Raw genomic sequence first — 17,354 nt, 5'->3', positions numbered from 1 at the left:
TGAAATAACGAGATTTAATGGTTTTATTGAACCACCCTGAATGAATGAGTTTTTCCTGATTAATGTTCAACTAAAAGAAATGTAAACATGATAAATGAAAGTGTAAGAACTGGTCAAGTTCCCCTGATATGGAGCCCAGGCTCCCCCTGATAAGAAGCACTGGCTTCCCCTGATATGGAACCAAGGTTCCCCCTGAAATGAAGCACTGGCTTCCCCTGTTATGGAGCATTGACTCCCCCTGTTATGAAGCACTGGCTTTCCCTGTTCGTAGGAGACGTCCTACCATGTTTTCCTGTAAAGTCATGACGACCAGAATAAATACTATTAAAAGGAAAAAGAGTAATGAAATGACGTTCCTGAAATTAATGTTCCTGAAATGATGTTTTTGAAATGATGCTTCTGAAATATTGATTTATTAAATGTTTTACTATATTCTATTCTCCCTGTTTATTAAATAAAATGAATTGAAATGATGTTACGATGCTAGGGTAACTTGTTACCGAGTCTTCGGCTCACCGTTTTATTTTCCGTTTTAGGTACTGCTGGGGACCACGGAAACGAGTAGTGGCGAGGATTTCACTATTACCAAGTTCACCTAAGTTAATGTTAAGTTGTAACAAGTTTAAGTAAAGATTCTTGATTAAGTTTCGTACTTTTATTAAGGAATTGAGAAGGATGATTATGTGAATTTTGGAGTTTAATAGCTTATGATTGATAGTTGCCTTGTAATTCCCAAGAGGGAGTTACGGCGGGTAATGTCCCGACCGAATTAGGTTAATTCCGCTGCTAATTATGATTAAATAAGTGATTTAGAGGTCGGGTGTTACAGTAATGATTAGTGGATTGTGGTTTTACTTGGGTTTATTTTTTTAATATAAATGATGGAATCTAAAGCATTTAAAATAAAAATAAAATAAAAAAATATTTATTATACGTTAATAAACGTGCAAAAGTCCAAACGTAACAAACAAAAAGAAACGGAGGGAGTATATACTAAAAGAACACACAAGGAATGACACGTGTCAATTCCCGGTGCGATTTTTTTCCGCCAAAAATCACTTTCCAAAAAAGTGTATCTGTTTTATCTTATTTTTATCCTCTACCTTTTTTTTATAAACAATTTATGTATGGAAACAAAATTTAGTTTATAAATTATGGCAATAATAGATATGACGTAATAACAATTATTTAAAATTGGTAATATTTTAGTCAAATCGCTATATTAGTAATGAAAAATATATCACTCAATATTTTGGTCAAATTACCATATTACCATTTTAAATATGCATATTAGATGAATAAATTTAAACGAGTATGTTAAAAATGTTATAACTATGCAGTAGTTTGATAGATATTCAGTTAAATATTTTTGTGACAAAAATGGTCAAAATTCGTGTGTGCACGAGATCTAATCTAGTCCGTGCCTAAATGATTGTCGAAGTACAATTTTTATGTCATTGATTCTCATTATCCTATAAGAATTAATATAGTCATGTAAGATCATGTTATATTAGTTTCACTGTATATTTTTTGGATATCAATTTTTTTTTTATAATTGTACGCGTGTAGAATTAGATATGTCTACGTTTTAAGTCGTGGTCTAGGAGACCGTGAAAACTCAAATGGAACAATCTTTTAGGAACGAAGGGAATATACTTTAGAAAATGAATCGAAACGATGCGTCCATGCATCCACGGAAAAAATAATCGGGTGAGTTTAATTAATTCACCTAATTTTCACTTATTTTTTTCTAAAGTTCTCTTGTTTGATTTTATCCAATCTTATTGAATTTACATGAACTTATATAAACTTATTTAGTTATAAATTATACATGAGTAGCCCATATTTAATCTTCGCGTGAGCTAATATTTTATTTTATTTTGAAATACTGAAAATAAGGTGAACGTAACATATCCTCGCGTGATCAAGTTTTAAACTTGGGCTTCGTTGACATGGTGTCCCACTTAGTATTAAAATCAAACATAAAAATTAGTACTCCAGTGGGTTAGTCTTGACAAACCAAGACTCAGCTTAAGATCAAATTTGAGTTAAATAAAATACGAAGTAATACAATGGTACTTCCTCTGTTCCGTAAATATTGCACCATGTTGATTTCACGCTTCCCAATACATGACTTTAACTCGTTATATTTAGAATTATGTATAAAGTAAAAGTTATAAAAAAATAATACTCACTTATTACGTATATTTTACAAAAGATAGTAAAAGGCACAACGTGAATAGTGTAAAAGTCAACATCGTGCGATATTTCAGAAATAGATGAAGTATTATAATTGTGAAGTCTTAACGTACTTTGAAGGGAGAAGAAATAATGTTTTCTTAGTCTACAAAAGACTTAACAATAAATTTAATTATTGAATGAGTTTAATGTTGACATGATATATGAAAAAGGTCTTAACACGAACACCCCTTAAAGATAGTAAAAGGCACAACGTGAATAGTGTAAAAGTCAATATCGTGCGATATTTCTGAAATAGATGAAGTGTTATAATTGTGAAGTCTTAACGTACTTTGAAGGGAGAAGAAATAATATTTTCTTAGTCTACAAAAGACTTAACAATAAATTTAATTATTGAATGAGTTTAATGTTGACATGATATATGAAAAAGGTCTTAACACGAACACCCCTTAATTTTGTTTTTATGTTTTACACCTTTATTACAACAAGAACAGAGCTAAGGGAAAGAAAGTTAAGAATGGCTCATGTGATTAGTTATACTTCAATCACCCACTTACACATAGGGGTGTTTGTGGCGTGCTAAACCCTCATGAAACTATGTTTTGGTTCAGGAACCAGAAGTTTTGATTCATTATTTCCATGAACTGCAATCGTGCCATTTAAATTGGTTGTCGTTAGAAGTTTTGATTCATTATTTCCATGAACTGCAATCGTGCCATTTAAATTGGATCGTTAGAAAGGTTGACCGTGATTTCGATACGATTACCCTGATAATCATGAACGAGTAGTCAATTATTTGTAATTATTTTTTATCGATTTTATCTTATTTTAATATAATATATTCTTACAAAAAATTAACATTTTGAAATTAAAGACCATGTCAACCAAAAATAGGTCGAAACAAAAATTAAAATTACACTTAACGAAAGTTCATACAAAATTTCAAAAGTCCCTCATTGTAATGTTGTAATAGGATAAGAAACACTTACCTAATATGGTATTGGCCTATCACAGACAAAGTAGTTTTATACTTAAATAAAATGTTGTATGGTCTATAAACTATCATAATTTTGTCATTTACACTTAAATTATATTAAATAGTTTAAATCAAAAAAATATTTTGGTTCTTTCGATTAACATTCTTGTCAAAAATTGTAACAGTTACAGACTCGTTTAACCACTTTTTACGGTTTGATTACAAAATCTTTTAATTATGCGATTTTTTCGGTTTAATTACCTAATGTTAGGGCTTTCTATATCTGTTCCAATCCGATAAAATCCGATGTGATCATAAAATATTCATGTTCAATCCGCATGAGTACAATGATTCCACACAAAATATTATCCGTTTATATCTGAACCGATTTATACGATTAATACTCGATACGTAATCATCCAATGACCCAATTTTGACAACCCTACTACCGCTTAGTCCGATATTTTGATACAATTCCGCGGTTTTTTTAACTGGAATTTAACACCTTTACTTGCACCCAGTTTGTAATAAAAAAATAAGCATTCTAAATAGACAAGTGTTGCAATTTTAAGGAAACCTATGAAGTACAAAGCGGAGTATATTGTTCCACACATTTATATTTAGAGGTGTTAAAGAGTGATTCGAGTCAGATATTAGTCGGGTCTATTTAGATCATCCATGATTTGGTCAGGCGATTTTTTGGTAGTAGCTAGTGAGATTCATTATTTTATAAGGAGTGCAAGAAAGAATAATTAAGAAAACAGATAAAGAGCCCGAAATTTAACGCAATTCACTAACAATGTGTTAACTACACCCACATGCAAAGGAGAGGCAACCTGTTGTGGGTTTTTCCGATCAGCTGATGACAAGGAGGTTTCCGGTATGACACAACACGATCTCAGCTCCGACCTGCAAAACAATAATATTCCTCTCGGAATATTCCCTCCGATGCCTAAGTAAGTGTTGGTTTTTAGAGAGAAAAACTAGAGAGAAGGCAGAGCATAAAATATTTGTGGTTGTTGTGAATTGAATGTCTTTGTCCTTGGGATTTAGTGCTTTATATAGTACTCCCTCCGTCTCTTTTTGTTCTTTGTGTTTGGTGTTTTTCACGCGTTTTAACGATTAATTAATTTGCATCGAGATTCCTCAATTTTTTTATTTAAACAAGATAAAGTACGTTTATTTATAATGTTTTCACTTCAATCAAAATTCTGATATTGGAAAATGAGAAAAAATTAATGTCCCAATGAAAAAGTGTGAGAGATTAAATGACCCAATGAATTTAATTGGTTAAAATAATAGTTGGACACAAATTTTGATAGAATACTAAGTCATTTATGTGATAATATAAAAGGAAATGTAAAGAACATTTTGAAATACAAAAAAAAAACGTAATGAACAAAAAGAGACGGAGGGAGTACTAGGTTAGGAAGGAATGACCTAGAATCCTTTCAATGTGATTGGCCGAGCACTTAGGGGCTGACACGTGTCCCTAAGTATTAAGGCATCCAGCCTAATATGGACATAAATGGGTCTTTGGGCCTCTGTGCCACTAAGTAAGCAAATTAGTCTTTTCCCTTTATATTAACAATGAGCAATTCTAACTAGATGTGACAGTGGGCTCAGGCCTGGTGCCGTGGAGTCAGCCCCTCTGTTGTGTAAGGTCTGCCACGTTACATAACCTTTAGCAGCCCATGTAGGACTACCAGGTGGCATAATTCGGGCCACGTGTCACTCTTTTAGTGGCACAGGTGGCATAGTAATTTTGCCTACAACACAACCTTTATTGATAATGCAACTAGCTTTTGAGCCCGTTCTTTGAACGGGCAAAGTGGTTATTAAGCCATCTTTTAAAGTATTAATTTTATTGAGGGTTTGTGATTTTGATTAGTGGGAATATAAATTTATATATGAGTTAAATTTAAATTGAAAACTATATAAATTAGATGGTGAAATAATATTGAGTGTTAAAGAGTGGGATGGAGTGGAACAGGTTGAATGAATATATGAATTAAATGGTGAATTGATGTTGAATGAGGAAGATGAAGGGGATGAAGTGTTGATTCGTTGACGCTACAAAATACTTCGTATAACAAAATGAAAAATTGGAAAAGAAAATTATTGACGAAAAATGGGGTGACACGTGTCATTTAATGATCTATGAAATATGGGTGAGTTTTTTAAATACTAGATATAGTTTTCTGGATTATGTTTGTTTACGTAATAAAGAGTTTTTGTGTAGATTACGGCTCTGTTTGACAAGCATTTTCAGTCATTTTGAATGATTAGGTGCTAATGATATAAGTTTTCTTAAATGATTAGAAGTGTTTGTCGAAGAGCTGAAATGCAATTTAAGGTGAATAAGATGACTGATCTTGAAACGTTTCAAGATTAGTCACCTGAAACTTTTTTTAAAAATAAAATAATTAATACACTAGTCTAATATAATCACAAGCTTAAGCATATAATTGTATGGTTGATCCTTATATAGATCCCCAGATACGCAAGAAACCCCCAAAGAGTCACCGACTCGAATCGACAAAGATTGATAGCAAGCCGTCCTGGAAGCAATTGTGGTGGTTTCTAATAAAAAAAATTGGTTGAGTGTAGCAATGGTGCGATGATTATTATTACGGGGGAGCAAAGGGGGTTAATGGAGTGTAGGAGAAACTCCCAGAAGAAGAAGAAGATGGTGCTTGGTGATGTTTGGGACTTTGGCATATAGTTATGCGTTTGACAGAGGATAACAAACAAAGAAGAAGATTCATATTATAAAAATACTCGTATTTTTCAATTAAAATAATAAAATCTTTTTTTGAAGGTAAAATAAATAAAATTTGGGACCGAGTAAATTTGTTTAAAATAGGACACTTTCTCTATAAATAAGTAAATTTAAGTAGGACATTTGGCCCATTTAACTTGAAGAAAAGGTGATTTTTGGTTAAAAAATGTTTATGAAAAATACCTTCTAAACAAGAGATTGTTCGTAGTTAATCCAAAGATGGGATGTTTTGAGAATAACGAGTAAATGTAATCCATTTTTCTGACACATATATATACGGGGTATATCATATTTGTAATACTATTTTTCAGAAATGTTACACTCCGTATTATATTTGTAGTTGTTCTTACAAAGAAAATACCCCGTATCTAGTTAATTGTGAAAATGCATAGAACATTAATTAAAGTTACTACTCCCTATTAAATTTCAGATGCTTAAAATATTAGTTTTGCCAAACAGTTGATGCAAACACCTACCTTATCAGGTTCAACACCTTATCAGTTTCAGCTAACTTATCAGTTTTAGCTCAATTTCAGCTAGTGTTGCCAAACATAACCTACATTATTTGAAATCCCATTTGTCTTGTAGCTGATTGGTAACTTTCTGAGGGATGCAATTATGTTATATAAAATGCTTCCAATCAAATCCAAGAATCAAAAGATAAAAAAAAAAACTATTTAAACTGCCACATTACTGCATTAGATTATTAATCCACGAATTAAATCCTGTTTTAGTTTGACAAACATAAATTAAATTAATCTTCTTTATAGAAAAAAGTTAGTTGTTCTTGGGTGCAACAAACGCCACCAATACTTAATTGACTATCAACATTCTTTCTTTTGTTCAACCACTTTCAGTATGCTATACCTGCTGATATAAATAAACGTTTCAAAAGCTAACAGTTCTGTTATATGATCCTCTTATAAGTTAACGATAATGCAAAATCCTAGGAGTGGAGAGGTTATAGAGTTGAATTTACTCGAAAACTACGAATTCATCGAAGAAACCGATGTATGGCAGATCGTAATTCATCCTATGAACGAGGAGTATGGGAATCGATCATGTAAAGACCCTGAGTTTTGGCATGCAAGGCAAGCATTTCTTAGCAGCTATCATTTCTCTGAAGGAGGGGATAATACTACAAGGTACAAGGTTCGAAGATCAGTAAGGAAAATAAATGGGGTTGTTAAGGAATTTTTGTTGGGGTTTTACCGTCGAAAAGTCGTAATGCAATTGAGGAAGTTTCGGACTAAAACATACCGTGCTAGCTTGGTTCGTCCATCTTTACTTTTTATTACATGCTTTATACCTTGGAGGAGTAACAAGGAATAGTTGTTACTTGTTAGTATGGCTTGTTATAGTGGTTACCTAGAAGTTTCAAAATGCTTTCTTTTACAATTTTCCTAATTAACCCCCGCTCCCTGTTTCGTAGGGGTTTTGAGAGGGTGAGATCGTTGTACTAGAAAGGTTCGGCTTGTTTACTTTTTCTTCACTATCTCATCCTAAATGTGACTGTTGCGCGCATAAAACTGAAAAAGAGATACGTATTATAACTTGTTCGCGTTGTTGGGTACCTAAGCTATATCTAGTTTGGTTACTTGTCCTTTATGTTCTTTCTCATATGTTTCTTACTGTAATATTTTACTTACAACAACCATCGATCTTTGCTTTTTTTTTATTAGTATCCAAGTATTCTGTGCTAACCCAAGACACTGCAAAGGAGAGGACCATTGACGACGGATGTTTTTGATCGAATAAAAATCGAGTCACTATTTTCCATATTCAGTCTCTACAAGTCTACTTGGTTACTAATAGCCTTCCATCGTGCCAAAATATCCTACAAGACTAAATTGTGTAAATTTTTTGTTTTTATAGTCCCTCCGTTCCTAAATAAGTGTCACTTTTTCATTTTTGACGTTCTCTTATAAGTGTCACATTTCTATTTTTGAACATGTACTTTTCTCACTTTTCCATTCACTTTTCACACTTTTCCATACATTTTTCCCACTTTTCTATAAATCATAATTAATTTTACTTACACATTCTACACTTTTCCACTTTTCAATCCCCACATACACTTTTATTTGTACTTTATTCAATTAAACAATTACGGAGTATCTACTTTATCCTTTCCCCCAAAAAAACATTCTCAATCATTAACTCTTACCCACTTTACAATTTTCTTAAGCACCGTGCCGAAGCCTAAAAGTGACACTTATTTAGGAACGGAGGGAGTACTATTTACACTAAATCTTTGGTCATCTTTAGTAATTCATATATAAGAAAAAGTCGAGTGCCACGCAAAAAAAAAATTAGGTGACACATAGATATTTTTATTAATTAATTACGCATACTACATATATACAACTCCATCCAAAATCAACCACTCTAACAATTAAAAAAATAAATCTAAAATGAAATAAAATAACAATCTTATTTTAACTTAATAATTTAATAAAATCCGTGCATTGCACGGGCTAAAATTTAGTACTTCCTCCGCTCATTTTTATTCGCAACGTTTGTCACTTTCACGCATGCCAATGCACAATTTTGATCATTAATGTTTTTAATTCTCTTTAAGCAAAAATTATAAAAAGTTAATATTTTGAAAATACATATTAAGACGTATTTAACAAGATCCCACATGACTATGTTTTAATTTACGTATAAATCACCAACAATTAAGGGTGTCAATTCTCAATCCGACCCAGTGAACCCGATGGGTTTGTCCGATCGTTTAGAATCCGAACCGTTTAGAACCCGCGAACCGAGATCCAAAATCCGATCCAATCCGATTATATTCGACCCGAATCCGACCCAACCCATTAATATTGATCCGATTAAGACCCGAATCCGATAACAGACCGATTGGTGACAATCCGAATCCGTTTAATCCGAACTGAAGCGATTTGAAACTCGTTTATGATCCGATCCGTTGAACCCGAATCCGTTCCAACCCGAGGAAAATCCATATAATCCGATCCGTTTGCCCCGTTTAATCCGCCAATTTCGATCTGAACCCGTTTAACCCAAACCGTTCACGACCCATAGGAGAACATTAATTATGTTGCACTACCAATTAAGCGTATGACTATTAGTTATGTTGTGTACTTGTACTTCATTCACTCTTCATATACTCTGCTCAAATGAAACTAGCTTGTAATTGATGTAGATTTAAGGCGTAAAGAACTTTCAAGAACGGATTTAGTATTAAACTAAGTTATATACTATATACTCAATAACTTATATTACTGATCTTACATTCTTATTACTTTTAAAAGTTAGTTATCGTTTTCGTCCCCTAATTAATATATAAGTCATCGGCATTATAATTATATAATTTGGACCAAATGGATCCGACTCGGATTCCAACCCGCTACCGAATAACTCGATCCGATAACAACCCGAACCGATATGAAACTGAATCTGATGAAACCCGGCTAAATCTGTTTCAATTCGACCCGTGTTAGTCCGATCCGATATGAATTCGACCAGATATGAATCTGAACCCGTTAACAATCCGTCATGTTCCAATTAGATCCGACCCAACCCGACTACAATACGCCCGTGCATAAAAAATCCGACCTGATCCGATCCGTTAAGTTTTCAATCAGATCCAATCCGACCCGTTAGCCAAATTAATCCGTTCCAATCCGATCCGTTAGCCAAATTAATCCGTTCCAATCCGATTCGTTTCAACCCGGATCTGATGAGTCAGACCCAAATCTGATCCGTTGATCCGATTTGAAACCCCTACCAACAATAGTCAAAGTATGATATGTGAATCACAAATTCTTATTTACAATGGGTGTACAATAAATATTGTACAGTACACCGGAGTAAAAGTTAACTCAAAATGCTTAAAAGTTAAGCATATATATGTAAAAGTTATCTATTTTTCAGTGATAAATTTTTTCATTTTAGTAAAACTTATTTCTTCGAAATAACTAATAATGTATAAAATTAATCATTTAACCCTTTAAAATATTTATGTATTAAATTTTTTTTACTAATATAAAAGTTAATCAAAACTAGGTTAAAGTTACAAAAAAAAGGTTTAAAGTTATCTTGGTGTACAATAAATTTATCGGTTTTTTCATGAAATACCCCTGAGGTTTCACGAAATGCACCAAATACACCTGCGCGTTTCAAAATACATAATATACCCCTATTTAAACTTATTTGCACCAAATGCCCCTAGACTTAACGGAAGTCTAACTCCGTTAACATTAACTCTTGATTAATCTAGCTAATCCTAAATTAACCCTAATTAACTACTGATTAGCCTAATTAATCCTAATTAACACCTAATGAACCCTAATTAACTCAAAATCCCCTCTCTCCTCTCAATCTCACATCTCCTTTTTCTGGGTATCAAAATGGTGAACCCATCTTCATCAAACTTCAATTGCTAACTCAAATCCCAAAATATTTGAACCCAGATTTTCGAATAAATTGAAATTGTGATTTGAAGTTTGATGAAACCGTGCACCCGTATCAATTTCGTGCGGCCGCACATGAACATGGTGCTGCCCCTATTTCTGGGCTGATTTTTTTTGCGAATTTGGGGGGTTGGATTCGAAGGACGAAGAACAAAGTTGCACAGCAACATGGAACAAACAACCCCTATTTTTCTGGGCTGATTCATTTTTGCGATGGGGCTGTTCGGCGGGGGGAGGGAACAAAATAGGGCAGCGAGCAGCACATAGGAGGAGGAATATGAGCTCCGATTAGGGAGGGGGATGTAGCGCAGAGAAGATAGATTAGAGAGAAATTAGAAATTGGAATCGGTAGCTAGAATTTCAGTTTAGAGTTGGGGATTTTTCTTGCTTCTTCGTTCTTCTCATTTTTGATTCTTGAGTATTCTGATTTTGTTCAAAAATAGCAGCAACATCGTATGTAAAGGGACAACAGCAATTGTTAAGGTAGATTAGAGCAATTTGGAGTTCAAATTTGAGTTGGATTTTAGTTTTCTGGGATTGGAATTCAGAAACTTTCAGTTTCTTTTTCTCTCTCCCTCAGTTCTGTTCTTTATTTTCAGAATATCAGTTCTTCAATTTTGGGCTTCAAATTCAATTATTAATAGTATAATTAACTCTCTCTTTTATTATTTAATTCTCTCTTTAATTGGTTGTTTATAGTTTTTTATTAGTTTATGCTTGATTTTGTGATTTGAATTGTAATTAGGTTATTTGTTAGCTAGAGTTAATTAGAGGAAATTAGAGGTTAATACTAACGGAGTTAACAGCCATTAGTCATTAAGGACATTTAAGGGCATTTGGTGCATTTTTTTTAAAAAAAGGGGTATATTATGTATTTTGAAACGCGCAGGTGTATTTGGTGCGTTTCGTGAAACCTCAGGGGCATTTCATGAAAAAACCGTAAATTTATTGTACACCTTGTACGTGCAAGACCTTTTGTATGTGAATAGTGTATAAATCACAAACGTTGCGAGTATTAAAAATATGAGGATGTATTAGATATAACAGGGGTTGAAGTTTAATCATACATATTTTTTTTTTTAATTTTTTATTTTTTATTTTTTTTTATTTTTGTCAAGTGTGGAGACGTATGATTCCCCTTCTTATACGATGGAGCACGGTCGATTACTTCGTGCCAATGCCGTTCTTTTTCCGTGTTGGGTGCCGTTCCTCGATGCCACTACCATGCATGTTTATCAGTTTATATAATAGCGATGAAGATTGGTTTGTGAGACGAAAAGGGTAGTTTCCACTCTGCAACAAATAAGGCTGCCGACAACAATAAGCTTGAGAAATACGGAGTGTTTGAAAAGGCAAGTCTTTGATATCCATGTTGATGGTCCCTCTTATCATTTTAGTGGCTCTAAGATTCTAAACTTAGTACTCCGTATAATTTGTGGGGGTGGAATGGTGGATTAAGAAGGGTGTTAATTCTGATAACGTACAAGAAGTCAAGAATTATGATGACATGTTTGGGCATCTTTTCTTCTCATTGTCCTACTTAGTTCTACTTACCCCGTTTTGGAGTAGCAAATATAGGAAGATCTTCATGTAAGCTAATTAATACTTTATTAGTAAATAGAGATATAATTCCTTAGAGAAAAATAATTAATCAAAAGGAAGAACTACAACAGTTGAAGTAATATTTTTGCTTTTTTAATTAATTGAACTAGCCTAGACTTGATCAAGTTTCGGGCCGGTTTTTTGTGCCCAAACCCGCTATTTGGGCCGGGTCAGGTTTTCAGGCCATTTGGACCGGCCCAAATTTATAACTTAAAAGTAGTTGTAAGTTGCCAAAAACCCGTTCGTGTCTAAAAAATATGCCCAAACCGGCTAAATTTTGGGCCGGGACAAGCTTATGTTGATCAGGTCTAAACTAGCCTGATAAATATACTAATAGTAAATATTAGTTGAAATGGAACTGATATGAAACTGAAATGGATAAATTACCTTAAATTCAAAGGTAGCACGGATCGAGTATATGAATAGTTAAGGAATTACTGGAGTCTAAACTAATTAGGCAACTGATTGTACGAATTGTTTGACAATACCTACTTAGTTAACTGACAATTGATTATTTAAGCTATCAGATATGAGATATAAAAAAGAGTCATGCATCACGAGTAAACAATTTGTTCATTTTGTTACTCAAAATATTTAGTAATCAAAGCAGTCAAAGAAAATATATCTTATCTCTCTTCATTAGAACCACAACTTGGTGTTTTTTCAAATGGACAAAGGGCATTGCAATTTAAGGAAAGAGAAATACACAAGAAATGGAGATGGTGACACACATCAAACTACTTAACTAGTTATACTCATGTATATTGATATTTTTCTTCTTCTAAAAGGGTAAAACTAACAGATATTGAGGCACAACTTTTAGGTCCTCAGTCCTACTCCTCACACAAGTCTCGAGTTCTCGACCATCAACATTCATTGTTTTTCGTGTATCAGAAGGAAAGTTATAATTACTACTACCACATTATATGTCTTCAATGCAACTTTAATTATATAAGCACTCTCAAAATGTTGTTAATTAAACTGAATTCAGTGCTAACATATTTTCCACCATCAATACGAAGTGTCAATTATACAATCGTACATAAAAAAAAATAAAAAAATACTCCGACACTTTTTTTCCTTCCTATCGCGAGGAACTCACAAATATACACATGATTCATTGATTTGTCAAGATCATTCTCCTAAAAAATAAACTTCAATCACTTAAATAACATGATAACCAAGCCCTAAGTAAAAAGTTATGAACTTTTTATCCCTACATGCTACATTGTTGCATAAAGATCCTCTCTATAGCTAAGCAATGAGGTCACACACACTCCACTATGGCATCATTTTGAATTACAACCACACAAGCACACAAACAAGTGTGTAAGGGATATTAGATTTTTAGGAGTGTTTGTATTCACATAACATGACTCATGAACAAGATGCACTTGTCCAACTTTCTATAATTTCTTGCAAATTAGATGACATCAAATTAAAAACTTTATAATAAAAGCTTTCCCAACAACAAAATCTAACAACTCATCAACAAATAAATTTAATTTCCCAAACAATTTTTTGACCACAAAATTTGTCAAGTTTTCTAATGACCACATATGAGTGTACCCTACTAACATGTGTTGGACTAATTTGTGCCCTTAATTTGATCCTCAATCCTTATCTTTTAATTCAGACAAACCACATCAAATTCTCCACCATTCACGTCTGCTTCTCTCTCATATAATTTTTGTGATTAATAAATACTACATTTTGCTACTCAATTTTATTTCCTCTTCTTTCCTTTCTTATTATCTCTTACAAAGCATACACAAAAAGTTTAGCTTGATATTAGGGATTTTTTCATCTCTTTTGATAAAATAAAAATCTGGGTTTTGTTAATCAGTCAAGTTTCTCATCTGGGTATCTTTTAGTTTTTGGAAATTTGTATTTTTGAGGGAGAAATTTGGTTGTTCCTAGAGAGAGAAAACAGAGTAGAAACAGGGGAGGAAAAAAACAGAGTGAAGAGTAAAGATGAAAATTCAGTGTGATGTTTGTGAGAGAAATCCAGCGACGGTAATTTGTTGTGCAGATGAAGCGGCCCTTTGTGCAAAGTGTGATACAGAAGTTCATGCAGCAAATAAGCTTGCTAGTAAGCATCAGAGACTTCAGCTTAATCAGCTTTCTAGCAAACTCCCTACTTGTGACATTTGCCAGGTAATTTCACTATGAGTTTCCATAAATTGATTTGACAGCATAAACAATTTTAATATTTAATCTTATTGAAAGTAACTATTTTGTTGATTATAGTGATGTATGTTGAGAATATGATTACTTAGTTGATTTACCTCACTGTTAAATACCAATGATTATTTTTATCCGGTAGGTTAGTACTCGTGTGACTCACTGATTGTACTAAAGTTTTGAAATTTTTAGTGAACACAACTTGGAGCAGGATGACCCTGATCCTGATCTATTTAGGTGTACTGAAATTTAAGGGGCTAAACTTCATAAAATGATCTTGTGATTTGTCCAAGATTGTGTACTTAAATTATAACCTTGATTTGGGAAGTCTAATTAAATATTGTCACATGATTTGAGACTTTTGGGGTGTGGAAAAAAGTAATTCAAATATGGTGATTTGTTAATTGTGTTAGCAATCTTTTCAGATCTATTTGGAAATTGGGACACACCGGCACACTAGGAATTTTATGAAGATTTTCTAGGATGAAGGGTTGCAATTTTATCACCCAAATGAGTCTTTTTTTTTTTTTTGGAGGGAACCCAAATGAGACTTGAGTTGACTAGGAAGGCTATCGATTTTAGGGTTTAGGTTTAGGTGGTAATCGGGTCTTTTTGACTGTGTCTATTCGGATCGGGTTAAGTTTATGTGAAGAATACATCTGGTTGATTTCGGGTTTGTGCCGGTTGGTGTTGGATCGGGTCTATTTGGGTCGGGTCAAGTTTATGTATGTGAAGAATACATCGGATTGATTTCGGGTTTGTGTCGGTTCGTGTTGGATCTGGTCATTTCATATAGGCTTGTTACAATAAAATAATCTAGACTCATCGGTGTAGGTTCACTTGGATTCAGGTAGTGTCAAATTGGGTCATATACAATTCGGGTCGAGTGATTTTGGGTAACGGCCCTGGCTTGGTTAATTTGGGTCGGATAATTGGGTACGGGTTAGTTTTTCCGGTATAGGTCTAGAGTTGAATTTTTCATTATGCTTTATACTGAGTATGAACTAAAGCCCTCGAAGCTTGTTGCAACCATGTTTTTTTACCTGATCTAAAGACAAGAATCCTATTATGGATCTGTATTCTGTCTGTATGACTGTATGAGACATTGAGATATACAAACCATTTTAGCAAATTTGTAGCAGTTGCAACTTGCAATGTATTCAAGAAAAGATTAGATAGTGATACTCCATTTGTTGCAATCGAGTAGGATCGCTGACGGGTGCATTCTGTATTTTCAGGAAAAGACTGCATTTATTTTCTGTGTAGAGGACAGAGCCCTTTTCTGTCAGGATTGCGATGAATCAATTCATGCGGCTGCTACTCTAGCCGCAAACCATCAGAGATACTTAGCCACTGGTATACGTGTAGCACTGGGCTGCCTCTCAAAGTGCAAAAATGAAACTGAAAATAACTGCACAGAGCCATCCAACCAAAATGAACAACAGGTTGCCTCCTTAAAACAAACAGTTCAACAGCCTGCCGCCTTTTCACCTCCCTCATCATGGGCTGTAGATGATTTCTTGGAGTTTCCTGATTTTGAATCTGCCAATAAGGTTAGGATCATTAATTAATTTGCTACCATCAAATAACTAAATCCCCTTTAATTTGTGTATTCTAAATTAAGTAAAAATCTTTATATTTGACAATGTATTTGTTGTTGATAATGTAATTATGTGCAGAAACTAGGAGAGTTCGACTGGTGGTCAGATGTATTCGGTGAGCAAATTCCTCACGAAGCGTTAGCAGCAGCTGAAGTACCTCAACTTCCAATGTCGATACCAAGCAGCAATACAATACAATACAGACCTCCTAAGATGAGCATGCCCAACAAAAAGCCTAGAATAGAGATAAGTCATGATGATGACGATGAGTACTCAATCGTCCCTGATCTTGGTTACTAGCAAACTGTACTTAAGCCTCTAGCTTGCCAATAGCAAAGTTTTCGATGATTGCTATAGTACAATATGCTAGTAATTAATAATGCATGTGTAAATGGTTGCAAAAGTTTGGAGCTAGCTGTAAAATTGGATGATGCTTACTAACTATGAGGTTTGTAATTAAATCTTTTATAAGCCTGTACGTGGTTTTGAGGTATGAAAATTTTCAGATAAACTTATTGGACAGGACACTACGTTATATCGGAATCTTGCAAGAGAGTTGTTATTTAGTTCTTCCTACTGCAGAGACATGCTGCTTTCCCTTGAGGCTTTCCCTTAAGGCTCCGTTTGGTAGGACGTCAAATATTTTCAATGAAAATGATTTTCCCTTTTTCAATCATTTTACGCTGTTTGGTTGGGTAAGGGATGTAAAATAATTTTCAATGACTCCCTCCAAGGTGAAAACCCTTTTCAATTTGTAAGGGAAGGAAACCACTTTTTCTTCTTTTTTTCCTTACTCCTCTCTCCTTTTTTCCCCTCAATTTTCACCATCTTCTCCCATTTTCCTTTAAGGTACCAAACAAAGGAAAACTAGTTTGGAATTGTTTTTTTCCTTGAAAAATATTTTTCATGAAAAATTAAATGAAAACGTTTTACACCCTACCAAACGGCAAACAGAGCCTAAGTGAATAAAATAAGGTTCCACGGGAACAGGAGCTGAGGCAGTCCAATTTTCTTAAGGGAGGTTCTTACTCCTATTTCTTAGAGCCTACAACTTAGGGCAAACAGAGCCTAAGTGTTAATTTTATAGGTACGTCAAAACACTAGCTACTTGATCTGTTAGTGTAATACCCCGAAATTTTAAACTCGATTTATTAAAATTAAAAATATTTATTAACTTAATTTCGTTTTAATTAAATTACGAATAATCGAATTTTGTTATTTTAATCGTTTTTACGAATTATTTTTAAGCGATAAATTTATAAACTGAAATTATTTATTTTCGTTAACGATAATTTATTTATTTTTAAGGAGTTATTTTAATTAAACATTTTATTACAAATTCTGAATTTTTGCCAAATATTGTGAATTTATTATATATATATAAAAAAAAAAAAATGGAAATGTCAGCTTTATTTTCTTGCTCCCCACGCTCAAACCAGGAAGTCAAAAACTTCCTTCCTTCCCACATTTCAGTCCAAATGCAAATGCTTGGACCCCAAGCACAATTCCTAGCTTGTTCAACACAATTCTCATGTACAAATTCAGAAACTTTAGGTGGAATTTCAACA

At 33.6% G+C, this 17,354-nt stretch overlaps 1 protein-coding gene across 1 annotated transcript; it reads left to right on the top strand.

Annotated features, from left to right (window-relative positions):
* Window positions 1-13,638: 13,638 nt before the first annotated feature.
* Window positions 13,639-16,319, top strand: LOC110779017 (B-box zinc finger protein 24). Its single transcript, XM_021983546.2, has 3 exons — window positions 13,639-14,158; window positions 15,424-15,738; window positions 15,865-16,319. Exons 1-3 carry the CDS (start codon window positions 13,976-13,978, stop codon window positions 16,084-16,086), a joined length of 720 nt encoding a protein of 239 aa, XP_021839238.1. The 5' UTR covers window positions 13,639-13,975; the 3' UTR covers window positions 16,087-16,319.
* The last annotated feature ends 1,035 nt before the right edge of the window (window positions 16,320-17,354 follow it).

Source organism: Spinacia oleracea, chromosome 3 (genome assembly GCF_020520425.1).
Source record: "Spinacia oleracea cultivar Varoflay chromosome 3, BTI_SOV_V1, whole genome shotgun sequence".
NCBI classification, from domain to species: Eukaryota; Viridiplantae; Streptophyta; class Magnoliopsida; order Caryophyllales; family Amaranthaceae; genus Spinacia; species Spinacia oleracea.
This window is presented reverse-complemented; position numbering and strand designations above follow the sequence as displayed.

What these genes read in the sequence shown, in the direction of transcription:
- LOC110779017 (XM_021983546.2), top strand. Translation starts at nt 13,976, where the DNA reads ATGAAAATTCAGTGTGATGTTTGTGAGAGAAATCCAGCGACGGTAATT. An exon ending in CTACTTGTGACATTTGCCAG is followed by an intron (nt 14,159 to 15,423) that starts GTAATTTCACTA and finishes CTGTATTTTCAG; the next exon opens with GAAAAGACTGCATTTATTTT. An exon ending in ATTTTGAATCTGCCAATAAG is followed by an intron (nt 15,739 to 15,864) that starts GTTAGGATCATT and finishes AATTATGTGCAG; the next exon opens with AAACTAGGAGAGTTCGACTG.